The 18258-nt window shown below is 34.9% G+C and overlaps 1 protein-coding gene across 16 annotated transcripts in view; it reads right to left on the bottom strand.

The window, feature by feature from the left end:
* Positions 1–18258, bottom strand: part of CCDC18 (coiled-coil domain containing 18) — a 120245-nt gene that overhangs the window by 16269 nt on the left and 85718 nt on the right. For 12 of the 16 annotated variants that reach the window (XM_032487097.1, XM_032487098.1, XM_032487096.1 and 9 more), the window contains 2 exons: positions 17583–17637; positions 5626–5944 (listed from right to left, as the gene is read on the bottom strand). In XM_032487097.1, the coding sequence (XP_032342988.1) occupies positions 17623–17637 (15 nt within the window). In that variant the 3' untranslated portion in view covers positions 5626–5944; positions 17583–17622. Of the gene's footprint in view, positions 1–3084; positions 3113–3600; positions 3712–5625; positions 5945–17582; positions 17638–18258 lie in introns of those variants that run through there. The other 4 variants (XR_004322655.1, XR_004322656.1, XR_004322658.1 and 1 more) reach the window with 2 other exon arrangements.

The raw sequence follows: 18258 nt of genomic DNA, 5'->3' as shown, positions 1-18258 counted from the left end.
ACAGCCTCCCAGAGAGGCAGGAGGCACTGAGACTTCCCCTCGGAATGCAGATGCTGGCAGCAGTCAGTTATGGGAGCTCATTCTACTGCAAGGACCGTGGTGCTGGTAAGCACCATCATGGAATCCTCCCTGTAACATATTAGCCCTGGGGGCTTCCCCACCCACCAGCAGGCTGGCAGCAGTCCAGATATGTACGAATGAAATAATGCCATTTGCAGCAACATGCATGGACCTAGAGATTATCATATTAAGTGAAGTAAGTCAGACAGAGAAAGACAAATATAATACTTATATGTGGAATCTAAGAAAAGATACTAATTTTACTTACAAACCAAAAATAGACTCATGGACACATAAAACAAACTATGGTTACCAAAGAGGAAAGGGTGGGAGGGATAAATTAGGAGTTTGGGATTAACAGCTATATACTACTATATATAAAATACATAAACGGCAAGGACCTACTGTATTGCACAGGGAACTATATTTAGTTTCTTGTAATAAGCTATAATGGAAAAAAATCTGAAAATATATGTGCATACATATGTATGTATATGTATAACTGAATCACTTTGCTGTATACCTGAAACTAACATTGCAAATCAACTATACTTTAATAAAAAATATTTTAAAAAAAGAAATTAAGAAAACAATCTCATATATGATTACATCAAAAGAATAAAATATCTAGGAATAAATCTAACCAAGCGGGTAAAAGACCTGCACTTGGAAAACTGTAAGATATTGTTCAAAGAAACTGAAGACAACACAAACAAAAGGAAAGATATACCATGCTTGTGGCCTGAAAGAATTAATGCTGCTAAAATGACCATACTACCTACAGCAATCTACAGATTCAGTGCACTCCCTATCAAAATAGCAGTGGCATTTTTCATAGAAAAAGAAGAAAACATAGGCAGTATGCACTTTGACATCAGTCTTAGCATTATATTTTAGATATGTCTCCTCAGGCAAGGGAAACAAGCAAAACCAAATGGGACTAAACCTAAAATTATTTTGCACAGCAAAGGAAACTATCAACAAAGCAAAAAGATACTTGCAAACAATGTATATGATAAGGGGTTAATATTGAAAACAAAGAACTCATATAACTCAACATCTAAAAAACAACCTGTTTTAAAAATGGGCAATGGACCTGATAAGAGTTTTTTTCCAAAGAAAACACACAAAAGGCCAATAGATAGAGGAAAAATGCCAGCATCACTAACCATCAGAGAAATGCAAACCCAGACACAATGAGACACCACCTTATACCTCTCGGAATGGCTATCATCAAAAACACAACAAACGGCAAGTGATAGCGAGGATGTGGAAAAAGGGAACCTGCGTACTGCTGGTGGGACTGTAAATTGGTGCAACCAATGTGGAAAACAGTATAGAGTTTTCTCAAAAAATTAAAAATAGAATTCCCATATGACCCAGGAATTTCAGTTCTGGATTTTTACCAAAAACCCCCAAAAACATTGACTAGAAAAGATACATACACTCCAATGTTTACTGTGGCATTTTTTACAGTCGCTAAGATATGGAAGTAACCTACGTGTTCACTGATAGATGAATGCATAAAGATGATGTGACATATGCACATGTTCTTTATGAATTCATCTATCCTATATACAATGGAATGTTGCTCAGCCAAAAAAAAAAAAAAAAAGAACTCTTGCCATTTTTGACAACATGGATGGATCTAGAGAGTATTACACTAAATGAAATAAGTCAGAGAAAGACAGATACCTTATATTCTCACAAATATGTGTAATCTGTAAGCAAACAAACAAAACAAAATGAAACAGACTCACAGATACAGAAAACAAATGGGTAGTAGGGTGGGGGTGGGTAGGTGGGGGAAAACTGGTGAATTGAACTAAGAGGTACAAACATCCAGTTTTAAAATAAATAAGCCACAGAGATATAACATTCAGCAGAAGAAATATGGTCAGTAACATTGTAATAACTTCTTATGGGGACAGATGGTTAGATTTATTGTGATGATCATCCCATAATGTATGCAAATGTTAAAGCATGATGTAGTATACCTGAAATTAACACATTTGTGCATCGATTATATTTTAATAATAATTTTTAAAAATCCCTATGATCAAAACAAAGATTAGAAGGATATAAAACAACATATTAAAAGTGATCTTTGAGTGATTTAAAAAAAAACAGCCACTGAGCAATGAATTCGAAGGTTAAAACAAGTACCATTCAAAAATATTCAAGCAAATAAGCATACTGATCAGGGTAACACAAAAAGTTTAAATGAAACCTAAAATGTTGTCAAAAATTTTAATTGTAGTTTAGGTACATCAAATACTGTTTGTATGGGTTCGTTATACAAACATGTTTTCTAGTAACAGAATCTGATCTGTGTTCTCATTAAACAGCTTTTATTTCAGCATGAGGAAATGGCTCATTGAGCTCTCTATTCAAGGGAAAATTACTTGAACTAAAAGCTTTCTGTCTTCCTAACTCCTTTAGACAGAGTGTCTGCTGTAAAATGCTGAGGCTATTAACGTTTCAAACGAATCACAATATATGAGGATATACAAACTTATTAAGGTAAATGGAATTATGGCCAGACTACAAAAATACTGAGAAGTACATTTAAAGCACTCATCATTCAGCTGATTTAGTTATTAGGTTAAAATGATTCTATTGTTGTTCCACTGCTGTTTAGTCTATTTAACGATGAGAGAATTAGTAAGTTGTGCAGGAGGCTACTGAAATGCCTACACTGGAATCATACTGTGGCATCGAGAGAGATTTGGCTCAGATTTTAGAACTCAGTTGAGTAAGTTTTATTTCATAGATTTTCAATCCCTTCCTGCCAAATTTACTGAAACTGTACCCCAAATGTTCACAGCAGCACTGTTTACAATAGCCAAGGAATGGAAACAACGTAAATGTCCATCAACAGATGACTGGATAAAGAAGTTTGGTATATTTATACAACGGAATACTACTCAGCCATAAAAATGATAAAATAATGCCATTTGCAGCAACATGGATGGACCTGGAGATCATCATTCTAAGTGAAGTAAGCCAGAAAGAGAAAGAAAAATACCATGATATCACTCATATGTGGAATCTAAAAAAACAAAAAGAGAGAAAGAGGGCAATAATGAACTCATCTACAAAACAGAAAGAGACTCGTAGACATTGTAAGCAATTTTATGGTTACTGGGGGAAAGGGAGTGGGAAGGGATAGATTTGGGAGTTTGAGATTTGCAGATACTAACTACTATATATAAAATGGATAAACAAGTTTCTTTTGTATAGCACAGGGAACTATATTCAATATCTTGTAGTAACCTATAATGAAAATGAACATATGTATTATATATGCATGACTGGAAATTGACACATTGTAACTGACTATACGTCAATAGAAATAAAAATAAAAATACTGATAAGGAAAAAAAGAATTGTCTACAGTACTTGGTGTGGCCTATAGCATCTCCCACAGTTAAATCATTTGTTTCTCTCTCCTTTAACCCTCACTCAGTTGTGTGCCTTCGTGAATCATGCTCTCTTTCCAGTTTCATTCAGCAGTCCAACTTCTCAACTTACCCTTACCTTTGTACAGCTGTTCCTGAACAGCAACCCAGTGATCACCCACTGCTGTCATTTCACAGATGAGCCTTGTTCCACCAAGTCTCAGTGAAACTTCTTAGTATGGACTGTTCTCTTCAAAAAAAAAGTTCAAAAGTTTCCTTAGAAGTTTAGTCATGAGTGACAAAAATAGGTCCCCAGGATCCTAGGCTGTCAGAATGCCTTCTACCCAACTTCTCTCATCTTTCCAGTTCTCCACAGCCTTGTAACATGTCCCAGGGACAGAGGGCAAAACCAGACATTTATTGAATTACAGGATTCTTTCAGTAAGCTCATAACCATTTGAAGAAACTTTTACTAGCCTAAGTAAACTTCAAGTTTTGATAGAGGCAATGGTATGTTTTATATTACATAGAGTAAAGTGAAATTTTGATATTTTCATTACTGTATCTGTACTTCCCTGAGTAATCATCTTCCTCAGAGCTGCAGTTCATTCTCTTTCTAGCTGGCCCTAGTTTCTCTTAGACTTGGGCTTGTGAGTCCACGTTGGTTTTCACTGCTTGGTTAAATAATCAGGGCCACTGGTAAGTGTTTGAAACTGTGATCCCAGCTCTTTCTGATCATAGCTTGACCTAATTTATATTGTATTCATTCTAAAACTGTTCTAGTACTCCCTCACCTTTAAATTATACTTTGCTTTCATTCTATAGTCGTTTTGCCTATCCATTAAGTAAAAAATAAGTTTGGTACCTCCTAGGCCTTAAAAATCCTCCCTTCAGAGAGGCATAGATTAAAGAACAATTCCATTCTCTGCCAACAAAAAGTTATTTTATTTATCCTGATGTAGGGCTACAATGTGCTCACTCTGCCCATTAGTGTATACCTTTCCTCCCTTTTTTCACTTTCTGTGCCTACCAAGCGGCAGGGCGTTATTTTCAGAGCTAACAGATCTCTCACAAGAGTCACAGCACAGTATTCCCTCAGGAAATTACCGCGGCCTATGGCTTGACCCTCAGCTTTGCAGATAACAAAATCTAATCATTCATCAAAGACTGATATTTAACCCAAATGCCAATTTATAAATGAAATTTACTAGACAGTCATAATGGCACAGATTGTATTATCATTTTACTAATAAAAAGAAGTTGAATGGGAAGCAAATGTGTAATTATAATCTGATACCAGGGAATCAGAACAAAGTGGAATTGGACATCTACTGAAAACAAAATAATATGGTCTTATCTATTATGCATGCATCTCTTGAATAGCCTTAAAGCAAATCAAATGTTTTAGAATGGCCAGTTAGGGTATTTGTATTCGTAATTTTGCTTCTTTTGCTAAGACGACAACTAACAGCCAGGGTGCATGTAAAGGACATAGAGCACTCATGGAAGATCCTGGGATCTGCTTGGGAAACTACCAAAAAAGCTGAACTTCTTGCAGGCAAATGAGAAGGGGAGAAGGGAAACGAAATGGAAACAGCTGGTTTAATGGATTCTTTCAAGAATCTGGGCCATGTGAGCATACGACAAAACAGGTAACTAGACTGAGGATGTGAGATTGAAGAAAATACTTTTCTTTTTCAGGTTAGGCGAGACTTGGATATATTTACTGTTGATGGTAAAAAGCTGGTACACAGGAAAAGACTGACAATAGAGATGGGGGAAAATAACTGCAGGGAAGCCCCTGAGGAGACAGAAAGGGATCCAAAATGCAGGTGAACAGACTACCCAGAGGGAAACTCAGCCTTCACTGAGACGATGAAGAGGCAAACTGAGTGCAGATTAAGTTTATAAAATTAGGGTAGGAAGTAGCAGGAATTCTCTTCTGACAGCTACCATTCTGTCCCTGAAGCAGGCGGTGAAGGCATCTGCTAAATGCGTGTGCATCCGTAGGTGGGTGCCACACCGGACTCAAGAGAAGCAGTAAAGGCCTGACCCAGACAGAGATAGAAGTTGACACAAAGAATTCGGAGGCAATGGTGTAAAATCACAGCTGCGTGTGTTAGGGTAAGAGTAAGCTGCTTTACAAAGAGATCCTCAAATTCAGTGGCTTAAAAAGACAGAAGTTTATTTCTCTCTCATTAAATAGTCCAAGGAGAATGTTCCAGGTCACTTAGGCACCCAGGTTCTTTTTATTTTGTTTATCTGCCATCTCCTATGGTGTTTTCCTCATCTACATGGTTGAAGTTGGGTTGCAGGCAATTCCAGCTCCAGAAAAAGGAAAAGACCTTGGAGGAGCACATATGTAATATTTTGATGCCCAGGCCTGAAGCTGTACACTTCATTTCCGCTTGTAGTCTTCCGGTGAGAACTTAATCACTGGAGAGGCTGGGAAATATAGTCTGGCCATGGGCCCAGCTAAAACTCTGCAATTATAGAAAACGGAAAAGAACTGAAAAAATTGATAGTCTTCACCACAGCACAGTTGTATGCTTTTCTCAAACAATATACAACAACTTAAATAGAAATATAGTGAGAAAAAGGACAGTAATGAATTCAGTAAAGTTTTCCCATGTAACTAAAGAACTAAAATTTTGGCAAGAGAATGTGATAGAGAAGTGACAGACAATCATAATATTTAGGTTGAATAAGAAAATGAATAATAACAGCAGCTAATAGCTTATAGCATTTACTGATCACTTACTATATGCCAGGTATTATTCTAAGTGCTTTAATGTGTATTGACTTATTTAATAACCATAATAGCCATTTGAGGCATGTGTTATTATTTTATTTTATAACTGAGGAAACAAAGGCACAGAGAGATTAAATGACTTTCCCAAAGTGAGACAGTTAAAGTGGCAGCAAAGCAAGGCTCTGAACTGCTTCAAAGGTCATCTGGCTCCAGAGGCCACACTCTTCACCCCACCGTCACACTGCCTCAGGGACGGCAGTGATCGTCTATTGAACACCTACTCTACCCAGAAAGTGCACTAGCATTCCATGTGCGTTATCCAATTTCGTCCTTACAGTCAGCTTCTGAGGGAGCTACTGCTTCTATTTTACATTTAAGGAGACTGAAGTTCCGTTATTCAATAACTAATTCAAGGTCATGTGCTTATAAAAGTGGAGAAACCAGGATCAAACCAGATCCCTATGTTCTCAAAGCCCATCTCTTCTTCTTAAATATCTAAATTTTTATTATTAATATAGAACTTACGAACAGTGGAATTCAGCTATTCTAAGCATATAACTTCAATGAGTTTTGTTAAATACATACACCTGTATAGCAAATAATCTATTCAAGCTAGAACATTTCTATTATCTCAGAAAGTCTATTCCTATCCCTTTCCATTTAATTCCCTACCCCTGAGACAAGCATTGTTTTGATTTCCATTCTACATTGTTATTGTCTGTTCTTAAAATTCATGTAAATGGAATCATAGTATTTAGTTCTGTACATAGCTTTTTTCATTACATTTTTGAGATTTATCCATGTTATTCTTTTTAAAAATTTTATTTTATTGAGTTATTCTATATAACAGTAGTTTATTATTTTTATAGTACTTACATGTATGAATATATCAAGTTGCCTATTGATTCTTCTACTCATGGACATTTGAGTTTTTCCAGTTTTTGGCCATACATGAGAAAAGGTAATGTGAACATTAATGTACAAGTCTTTTTGGTGGGCATTTATTTTCCTTTCTTTTGGCTAAATATCTGGGACGGGTACTGATGCATCATATAGCAGATGTCTGTAGAAATTAAAAGGAACTGCCAAACAATTTTCCAAAGTGACTCCAGATGCTCCACATCATTCAGTGTTATCAGTCTTTTTTATTATTCTGTGAAGTATCTGTTTAAGTCTACTATTTCTAAATTGAGATGTTTGTCTTTTTAATTTTTTATTTATAGTGAGGTTTTCTGTTTTTACAACTTTTCAACAGAAGTTTTCTGCCTCATATATTTATATCTCTCACCGTGTAGTATGCCTTTTCATTTTCTTAATAGTGAGATTTAAGAGATATTTTTAATTTTGATCAAGTCATTTATTAACTTTCCTTTTATAATTAGTGCTTTTTGCGTCCTAAGATATTTTGAGTGAGAAGTTGGAAGTTTTAAACAAAGAGTTAGAAAATATAAAGAACAACCAAAGATGAAAAATATAATAACTGAAATGAAAAATACACTAGAAAGAATCAATAGTAGACTAAATGATACCGAGGAATGGATTAGTGAGCTGGAAGACAGAGTAGTGGAAATTACTGCCGCTGAACAGAAAAAAGAATGAAAAGAAATGAGGACAGTTTAGGAGACTTCTGGGACAACATCTAGCACACTAATATTCACACTATAGGAGTCTCAGAAAAAGAAGAGAGGGAGAAAGGGCCTAAGAAAATATTTGAAGACATAAGACCTGAAAATTTCCCTAACCTGGGAAAGGAAACAGTCACCCAAATCCAGAAGAACAGAGTCCCAGACAAGATTAACCCAACGAGGAGCACACTAAGACACACTGTAATCAAGATGACAAAAATTAAAGATACAGAGAGAATATTAAGAGCAGCAAGGTAAAAGCAACAAATGACATACAAGGGAACTCCCATAAGGCTATCAGCTGATTTTTCAGCAGAAACTCTGCAGGCCAGAAGGGAGTGGCACAATGGATTTAAAGTGACGAAAGGGAAAGATCTACAACCAGGAACACTCAACCCAAGAGGGCTCTTGTTCAGATTTGATGGAGAAATAAAACGCTTCACAGACAAGCACCACCAAGAGCTCAGCAGCACCAAAACAGCTTTACAACAAATGTTAAAGGAACTTCTCCAGACAAAAAAGAAAGGGTCACATCCATAAACAAGAAAATTATGAAACGGAAAAGCTCACCAGTAAAGGCAAACTTACAGTAAAGGTAGGAAATCATCTACATACAAAGTTAGTAGGGAGGTTAAAAGACAAAAGTAGTAAAATAGTCTATATCCAAAATAAGCAGTGAAGGGACACACAAAACAATTAGATGTAAAATACAACATCAAAAGGTAATTGTAAGAAGAGGAGAGTACAAATTCAGGGTTTTAAAAATACGTTTGAAATTAAGAAATCAGCAACTTAAAACAATCAATCACGTGTGTGTCTGTATATCTATATATCTATATCTGTATCTATATATAGAGAGAGACACTACTATACAATACCCTCATGGTAACTACAAATCAAAAACCTATAGTAGATATACAAATGAAAAATAAAAAGGAATCCAAACATAACACTAGAGACAATCACAAAAGACGAGAAGAAAAAAGGGGTGGGGTGGAAAGACCTACAAAAACAAATCCAAAGCAGTTAACAAAATAGCAATAAGAACATACATATTGATGATTAATTTAATCATTAACAGACAACATGCTCCCATCAAAAGACATAAAGTAGCTGAAATGGATTCAAAAACAAGACACAAATATGTGCTGCCTACAGGAGACTCTTTCAGATCTAGAGACACATACAGACTGAAAGTGAGAGGATGGAAAATGGTATTCCATGCAAATGGAAATCAAAAGAAAGCCAGAGTAGAAACACTTATATCAGACAAAACAGACTTTAAAATAAAGACTGTTACAAGAGATAAAAAAGGAACTACATAATGAGCAAGAGATCAATTCAAGAAGATATAACAACTGTATATACACACCCAACATAGGAGCACCTCAATATATAAGGCAAATATTAACAGACATAAAAGGAGAACTCAGCAATAACACAGTAATAGTATGAGACTTTAACATTCACTTATATCCATGGACAGATCATCTAGACAGAAAATCAACAAGGAATCACAGCTCAAATGTTCTTAATTGATATACAGAGAGCATTCCATCCAAAAGTAGTGGAATACATATTCTTTTCAAATGCACATGGAACATTCTCCAGGATAAACAACATACTAGGCCACAAAACAGCTCAGTAAATTTAAGAAAACTGAAATCATATCAAGCATGTTTTTCAACCATAATGCTATGAGACTAGAAATCAACTACAAGAAAAACAACTGTAAAAACACAAACATGTGGAGGCTAAATGATATGCTACCAAACAACCAATGGATCACTGAAGAAATTAAAGAGGAAGCAAAAAAAAAAAAAAAAAAAAACACCTAGAGACAAATGAAAATGAAAACATGATGATCCAAAACGTATGGGATGCAGCAAAAGCAGTTCTAGGAGGGAATTTATAGCGATACAAGCTTACCCCAGGAAACAAGAAAACTCTAAAATAAACAATCCAACTTTAGACCTAAAGGAACTAGAGAAAGAAGAACAAACAAAACCCAAAGTTAGCAGAAGGAAAGAAATCATAAAGATCACAGCAGAAATAGAGACTAAAAATATAGAAAAGATCAATGAAACTAAAAGTTGGTTTCTTGAAAAGATAAATAAAATTGATAAACTTTTAGCCAGACTTATCAAGAAAAAAAGGGAGAGGGATCAAATCAATAAAATTAGAAATGAAAAAAGGAGAAGTTACAACTGACACCATAGAAATATAAAGGATCATAAAAGACTACTACAAACAACTATACTCCAATAAAATGGACAGCCTATAAGAAATAGACAAATTCTTAGAAAGGTACAGTCTCCCAAGATTGAACCAGTTAGAAATAGAAGCTATGAACAGACGAATTACCAGTAATGAAATTGAATCAGTAATTCAAAAACTCCCAACAGACAAAAGTCCAGGACCAGATGGCTTCACAGAGGAATTCAACCAAATATTTAGAGAAGAGTTAAAATCTACCCTTCTGAAACTACCCCAAGGAACTGCAGAGGAAGGAACACTTCTGAGCTCATTCTATGAGGCCACCATCCCGATACCAAAACTAGACAAAGATACCACAAAACAAGAAAATGACAGGCCAATATCACTGATGAACATAGATGCAAAAATCCTTAACAAAATACTAGCAAACTGAATCCAACAATACATTAAAAGGATCACACCGTGATTAAGTGGGACTTATCCCTGGGATGCAAGGATTTTTCAGTATCTGCAAATCAATCAATGTGATACACCATATTAACAAACTGAAGAATAAAAACCAAATGATCATCTCAACAGTTGCAAAAAAAGCTTTGGATAAAATTCAATATCCATTTATAATAAAAACTCCAGAATTGGGCAAAGAGGGAATATACCTCAACACAATAAAGGCATATGTGACAAACCCACAGCTAACATCACACTTAATGGTGAAAAGCTGAAAGCATTCCCTCAAAGATCAGGAAGAAGACAAGGATGCCCACTCTCACCACTTTTATTCAACATAGTCTTGGAAGTCCTAGTCACAGCAATCAGAGTATAAAAGGAAATAAAAGCAATCCAAATTGGAAAGGAAGAAATGAAACTGTCACTGTTTGCAGATGACATGATACTATATATAGAAAATCCTAAAGATGACACTAGAAAACTACTAGAGCTCATCAATGAATTTGGTAAAGTTGCAGGGTACAAATTTAATATACAGAAATCCGCTGCATTTCTCTACACTAACAATGAAACACCAAAAACAAAACAAAACAAAACAAAACAAAACCAAACAAAAAACAAAAAGAAAGAAATTAAGGAAACAACCCGATGTACAACTGCATCAAAAAGAATAAAATACTTAGGAATAAACCTACTTAAGGAGGCAAGAGATCTGTACTCCAAAAACTATAAGACACTGATGAAAGAAATTAATGATGACACAAACAGATGGAAAGATGTACTATGTTCTTGGATTGGAAGAATGAATACTGTTAAAATGATCATATTACCACGACAATATACAGATTCAATGCAATCTCTGTCAAAATACCAATGGCATTTTTCGCAGAACTAGAACAAATAATTTAAAAATTTATATGGAAACACAAAAGACTTTGGATAGCCAAAACAATCTTGAGAAAGAAGAATGGAGCTGACAGAATCACACTCCCTGACTTCAGACTATACTACAACGCTACAGTAATCAAAACAGTATGGTACTGGCACAAGAAACAGAAACATAGATCAATGGAACAGGATAGAGAACCCAGAAATAAACCCACACACTTATGGTCAATTAATCCATGACAAAAGATACAAGAATATACAAGAGAAAAAAGACAGTCTCTTAAATAAGTGCTGTGGAGAAAACTAGACAGCTACATGTAAAAAAATGAAATTAGAACATTCTCTAACACCACATACAAAAATAAACTCAAAATGGATTAAAGACCTAACTATAAGGCTGGAAACTATAAAACTCCTAGAGGAAAATACAGGCACTCTGAAATAAATTGAAGCAATATTTTTTTCGATCCATCTCCTAAAGCAAAGGAAATAAAAGCAAAAGTAAACAAATGGGACCTAATCAAACTTAAAAGTGTTTGCACAGCAAAAGAAACCACTGACAAAACAAAAAGACGACCTACTGAATGGGAGAAAATATTTGTAAATAATACGACCAATAAGGGATTAATAGCCAACATATATAAACAAATCACATAATTTAATATCAAAAAACAAATGACCCGACTAAAAAATGGGCAGGAAAACTGAATAGACATTTTTCCGAAGATGAAGTGCAGATGGACAACAGGCACATGAAAAGATGCTTAACATTGCTAATCATCAGGGAAATGCAAATCAAAACCACAATGAGATACCACCTAACACCTGTCTGAATGGCTATCATCAAAATGTCTACAAATAACAAATGTTGATGAGGATGTGGAGAAAAGGGGACTCTTGTACACTGTTGGTGGGAATGGAAACTGGTGCAGCCACTGTGGAAAGCAGTACAGAGGCTTCTCAAAAAACTAAAAAAATAAAACTACCATATGACCCAGCAATTCCACTCCTCCTGGCTATCTATCTGAAAAAACCCAAAACAATTAATTCAAAAAGATACATGTACCCTAATGTTCATAGCAGCATTATTTACAATTGCCAAGACATGGAAACAACCTAAGTGTCCATCAACAGATAACTAGATAAAGGAGAGATGGTATATATATGCAATAGAATACTACTCAGGCTTAAAAAAAATAATTTTGCCATTTGCAGCAACATGGATGGATTTGGAGGCATTATACTAAGTGAAATAAGTCAGATAAAGAGAAACACTGTATGACAGAACTTATATGTGGAATCTGAAAAATATAACAAACTAGTGAATGTAACAAAAGGAAGCCGACTTACAGAGAACAAACTAGTGGTTACCAGCGGGGAGGGTGGAGAGGGACAATACAAGGGTGGGGGTGTAAAAGGTACAAACTATTGGTGTAAGACAGGCTCAAGGATGTATTGTACAACACGGGGAATGTAGCCAATATTTTGTAATAACTGTGAATGGAATGTAATCATTAAAGTTGTATAAAAATAAAAAAATTGAAGAAATCTCTACCTACTCCAAGGTCATGAAGTTATTCTATGTTTCTTCTAGAATCTTTTTAGTTTCAGCCTTTACATTTAGAGGTCTATGGTCCACCATAACAATTTTAAACATAATATGAGGTAGAGATTGAGATTCTTTTCTCCCCTTAAGTTTCTCCAATAGTTCCATCATTATTTGCTAAGGACTTTATTTTCAACATTGAACTACTTTGGTGCCTTGCTGAAAATCAATTAAATATATATCTTTATACATTATATATGTATACATATTAAATCATATATAACATACAAATATATAATCTATTTTGTTCCACTGATATATTTATGAACTCTTTTAGTTCTACTGATATTGTAATTTAATTCTTAAAATCAAGTAGTGTAGTGTAAGTCCTCCAACTGTGTTCTTTTTCAAGATTATTTGTCTATTCTAGGCCCTTGACATTTCCAATTAACTTTCAGAATCAGCTTGTCAACTTCTTAAAAACAAAAAGACCTATTGGGATTTTGTTTGGGTTTGCATTGAATCTACACATTAATTTGAAAGAGAACTGACATTTTAGCAATACTGAATACCATGAATGTGGTATATACCTCTGTCTCTTTAACTCTTTGTCTTGGCAGTGTTTTAAACTTAAATACACAGCTCTTAATGTCTTACATTTAATTAATTTCTAGGTACTTTATATTACTTATTGTTGATAAGAAGAAAGTTTTAGTCTGGACAGAAGATCAAACCAGCCACAACATTCCCTTAAGCCAAAGCCTAATCCAGGGCAGTTCTGCAGTCCACAGATCAAGGAGCAATTTCCACTTTCAAGTCTTATTTTAAGAAATATACTTTATAAGGCCAGAGCTGCCATAGCAACTGATTCCTCTAATGGATCTGAGCAAAGTAAACTGAAAACCTTCTGGAAAGGATTCACCAAGCTAAATGCCACTACGAACATTTGTGATTCCTGGGAGGTCAAAATATCAACATTCACAGGAGTTTGAAAGAAGTTGATCCCAACTCTCACAGATGACTTGGAGGGGTTTAAGACTTCAGTGGAGGAAGCAGCAAGAGAACTAGAATTAGAAGCGGAGCCTGAAGATGTGACTGAACTGCTGCCACCTCATGATAAAACTTGAATAAATGAGGAGTTGCTTCTTATATATGAGGAAAGAGAGTAGTTTCTTGAGATGGTATCTATTCCTGGTGAAGCTTCTGTGAAGACTGTTGAAACAACAACAAATGACTTAAAATATTATATAAACTTAGTTGATAAAGCAGGGGCAGGATTTCAGAGAATTGAATCCAATTCTGAAAGCAGTCATATTGTGGGTAAAATGCTATCAAACAGCATTGTATGTTACAGAGAACTGTTTATTAAAGAAAGAGTCAATGTGGCAAACTTCATCATTGCCTTATTTTAAGAAATTATCACAGCTAGAAGAAGAAATAAGTGATGAGGAGATAGGTAATTTATCTGAGAAAGAGTTTAAAGTAATGATGGCCAAGATGTTCAAAGAACTCAAGAGGAGTATAGATGCACAAAGTGAAGTTTTTAGCAAAGAATTGGAAAATATAAAGAATACTCAGAGTTGAAGAATAAAATCAGTGAAATGAACAATATACTAGAAGGAACCAAGAATAGACTAAATGAGTCAGAAGAACGGATCAGTGAGCTAGAAGACAGATTAATGGAAATCACTAATGCAGAACAGAAAAAAGAATAAAAGGGAATGAGGATAGTTTAAAAGAACTCTGGGACAACATGAAGTGCTCCAATATTCACATTATAGGGGTCCCAGAAAGAGAAGAGAGAGAGAAAGGACCTGAGAAAATTCTTAGAGAGATAATAACTGAAAACTTCCCCAACCTGGGAAAGAAAACAGTCACCCAAGTCCTGGAAGTGCAGAGAATTCCACACAGGATCAACCCAAAGAGGAACACACCAAGGCACACAGTCATCAAATTGACAACAATTAAGGATAAGGAGAAAATATTAAAATTAGCAAGAGAAAAGCAACAAATGACATACAAGGGAACTCCCATAAGGTTATCAGCTGATTTTTCAGCAGAAACTCTACAGGCCAGAAGGGAGTGGCACAATGGATCTGAAGTGATTCAAGGGGGAAACTTACAACCACGAACACTCTATCCAGCAAGGCTCTCGTTCAGATTTGATGGAGAAATCAAAAGCTTCACAGATAAACAAAAGCTAAAAGAATTCAGCACCACCAAACCAGCTTTACAACAAATGTTAAAGGACCTTCTCCAGTCATCAAACCATAAGAAAAGAGAACAAAAAGAAGAAAGAGAAAAGAAAAAGAAGACCTACAAAATATTGGTTTGGCTGTTCGGGGTCTTTTGTGGTTCCTTATACATTTTGGAATTGTTTGTTCTAGTTCTGTGAGGAGTGTCGCGAGTATTTTGATGGGGGTTGCGTTGGATCTGTGGATTGCTTTGGGTAGTGTGGCCATTTTGATAGTGTTGATTCTTCCAATCCAAGAGCACAAGAAATCTTTCCATTTCTTTGTGTCATTTCGGTTTTCAGAGTACGGGTAACCTCCTTGGTTAAGTTTATTTCTAGGTATTTTGTTGTTTTTGATGCAATGGAAATGTCTCTGCCTGTTACAAAATTCTGGTTTTTGAAGTGAAAAAAAAAAAGTGAATGAAGGGTTGCAAATGGCATAATATCTCCTTTTTTATGGGTGAGTTGTACTCCATTATATATATGTATATATATACATACTGCATCTTTATTATCTATTCAACTATTGAGTGCACTTGGGATGCTTCCATATCTTGGCAATTATAAACAATGTTGCTGTTAATAGCAGGTTGTATATATCTTTTTGAGTTAATTCTTATTTTGTGGCTGGCTTTATTCCTTTGATAACTATGCAAGTTTAAAAAGCTAAACCTCTAAACGTTCTTAGAAACAATGAACAGTACATGTATGTAAATTTAAAACTATATGTGCAGTAAAAAAAAATGATCTATCAAGCCATGAAAGACACAGAAGAAATTTAAAAGACACATTACTAAATGAAAGAAGCCAGTCTGAAAAGGCTACAGACTATACGATTCCAACCAAATGACATTTTGGAAAAGGCAAAGCTACAGAAACAATAAAAAGATTGTGGTTTCCAGAGATTTGGGGAGAGGGAGGAAGGGAGGAATGAATTGATGCAGCACAAGGGATTTTTAGGGCAATGAAATTATTCTGTATGATACTATAGTGGTGGCTACATGTCATTATACATTTGTCAAAGCCCACAGAATGTACAACATCAAGAGTGGACCCTAATGTAAAGGATGGACTTTGGTTGATAATAATGTGTCCATGTTGATTCATCAATTGTACCAAATATGTCACACTGATGAGGGATGTTGAGGGTAGAGGAGTATACATGTGTGGTTGGGGAGGGCTATGTGCGAACTCTGTATTTTCTGCTCAATTCTGTTGTGAACCTGAAACTGTTCTAAAAGACTAAAGTCTATTAAAATGAATTTTTAAAAAAAATGTATCTATTGCACCTACATTTGTACTTCATAAAAACTTCTGGGCAATTTAGATAACTTTCTCCTCTTGTGTTTAAATAGTAGTCCGTATGTTTGAGCATTTCTTCGGTGCTATTTTCCTGAATAAAAGGCCGAAGTTATTTGAAAATAAATATGAACTGTTTCTGACAGAGAAGCAAATGAAAGATTGATAGAATCAAAGCTGAACACACATCTCCACACAACTCAAGCCAGAAGAAATCAGACAGACCTCAATTACCTAGCTACTTCAAGAACAACTCCTTTGCTCTGATTTCAGTATTGTTTTATTTCTAGGCTTCATTTGGCATTTGTACATGTTGTGTTTGAATAAACTGGCAATTTGTTAAATTAAAAAAAAAAAGAAAGAAAAATTATAACAGCCACCCCAACCTTCAGCAACCACCAAGATAGAGGAAAGATCCTCCACTAGCAAAAAGATTATAATTTGCCGAAGGCTTGGATAATGATTAGATTTTTTTTAGCAATAAAGCATTTTAAAATTAAGGCATGGACACTGATTTTTTTAGATATTGCTACATATACTGTAAACATAACTTTTCTATGCACTGGGAAACCAAAAAATTCACGTGATTTGTCTGCTGTGATATTTGCTTTATAGCAGTGATCTTGAACTGAATCTGCAATATCTCCAAGGTATGCCTATAGTATCTACTTCACAAGATTGTTTTGTGGATTAAATGAGTAAACAAATATAAAGTACTTAAAATAGTGCCTGATAAACGGTAAACACTTAAAAGTTAGTCATTATTAGTACAATTATGAACCTATGACAGAACGATTTGTAAATTCATATTACTTTTTTTTAATTCATATTATTTTTTAAAAAGTATTATTAGAAAAATAAGCAAGCAATATTGTAGTTTGATTGAAAATATAAATTACTCAATGCACTTATTATGCATTTTAATGATTTCTACATAAAAAAAAAGACAAGGAAAACAGCAAGTTTAAACCAAAATAATAATTATTTTTCACAAAGACTGTAAGTAAGCTTTAGAAGAAGTTTCTTTAAAAATATTAAGATATAAAATTTATTCAAAAGCAATAAAATAACAACTTCTATGAACTACATATAATAAGTAAATATAGCACAGTACCAAAAATCCCATTTTTCATCACATCAGCATCTTCTTTTAATCATAAATTTTCTCCCTGGAATACAAAATAATAGATTAATATTTGAAGTATTTGAAATAATTGACAGAGGACTAAAAGCCCACTATAGTAATCAAGGGTACAATTTAAAGCAAGAGTGGAAAATATTTAGTCAGCTGAAAAATATGAAGCAGAAAAAGTCAGTAACAAACCACATCGGTCGAAAAAGCAAATAATTCAGGTGGAGGGGTTAGGAGGGAGTGTAAGGGTTAAACTAAATTAATTTTAAAAACAAAAACAGCTGACATAATAAAAATAAGACATTTAGACACTGGTGTCACATTATAGTTCAACTGAGGGCACCAGTAAGATAGGCAAATGAAGGACCACATGAAAGAAGTCAGTGAAAGAGAGGATAGAGGGGAAAAAAAGAGCAGGAAAGGAGGGAGACAAGAGAAATATTTGCACAAAAAAGTAGCACAACACAGAGAAATAGGAAAATAGAGGGAAGAGCCTCAGAAGACTCTAAAATTATAGGTCAAATATTCCTCTTACATCTTGGCCTTCTCTGGGGCCAGGAATCTGAAAATGTTAACCTGTCTCTGGGCACTACCTGTACTCCTGCTTCATCTTGTTTTCCTCCCGCCTGTGTTACCCCACAGCTGATTTTCCCCATTA

This window comes from Camelus ferus, chromosome 9 (genome assembly GCF_009834535.1).
Source record: "Camelus ferus isolate YT-003-E chromosome 9, BCGSAC_Cfer_1.0, whole genome shotgun sequence".
NCBI lineage: Eukaryota > Metazoa > Chordata > Mammalia > Artiodactyla > Camelidae > Camelus > Camelus ferus.
This window is presented reverse-complemented; position numbering and strand designations above follow the sequence as displayed.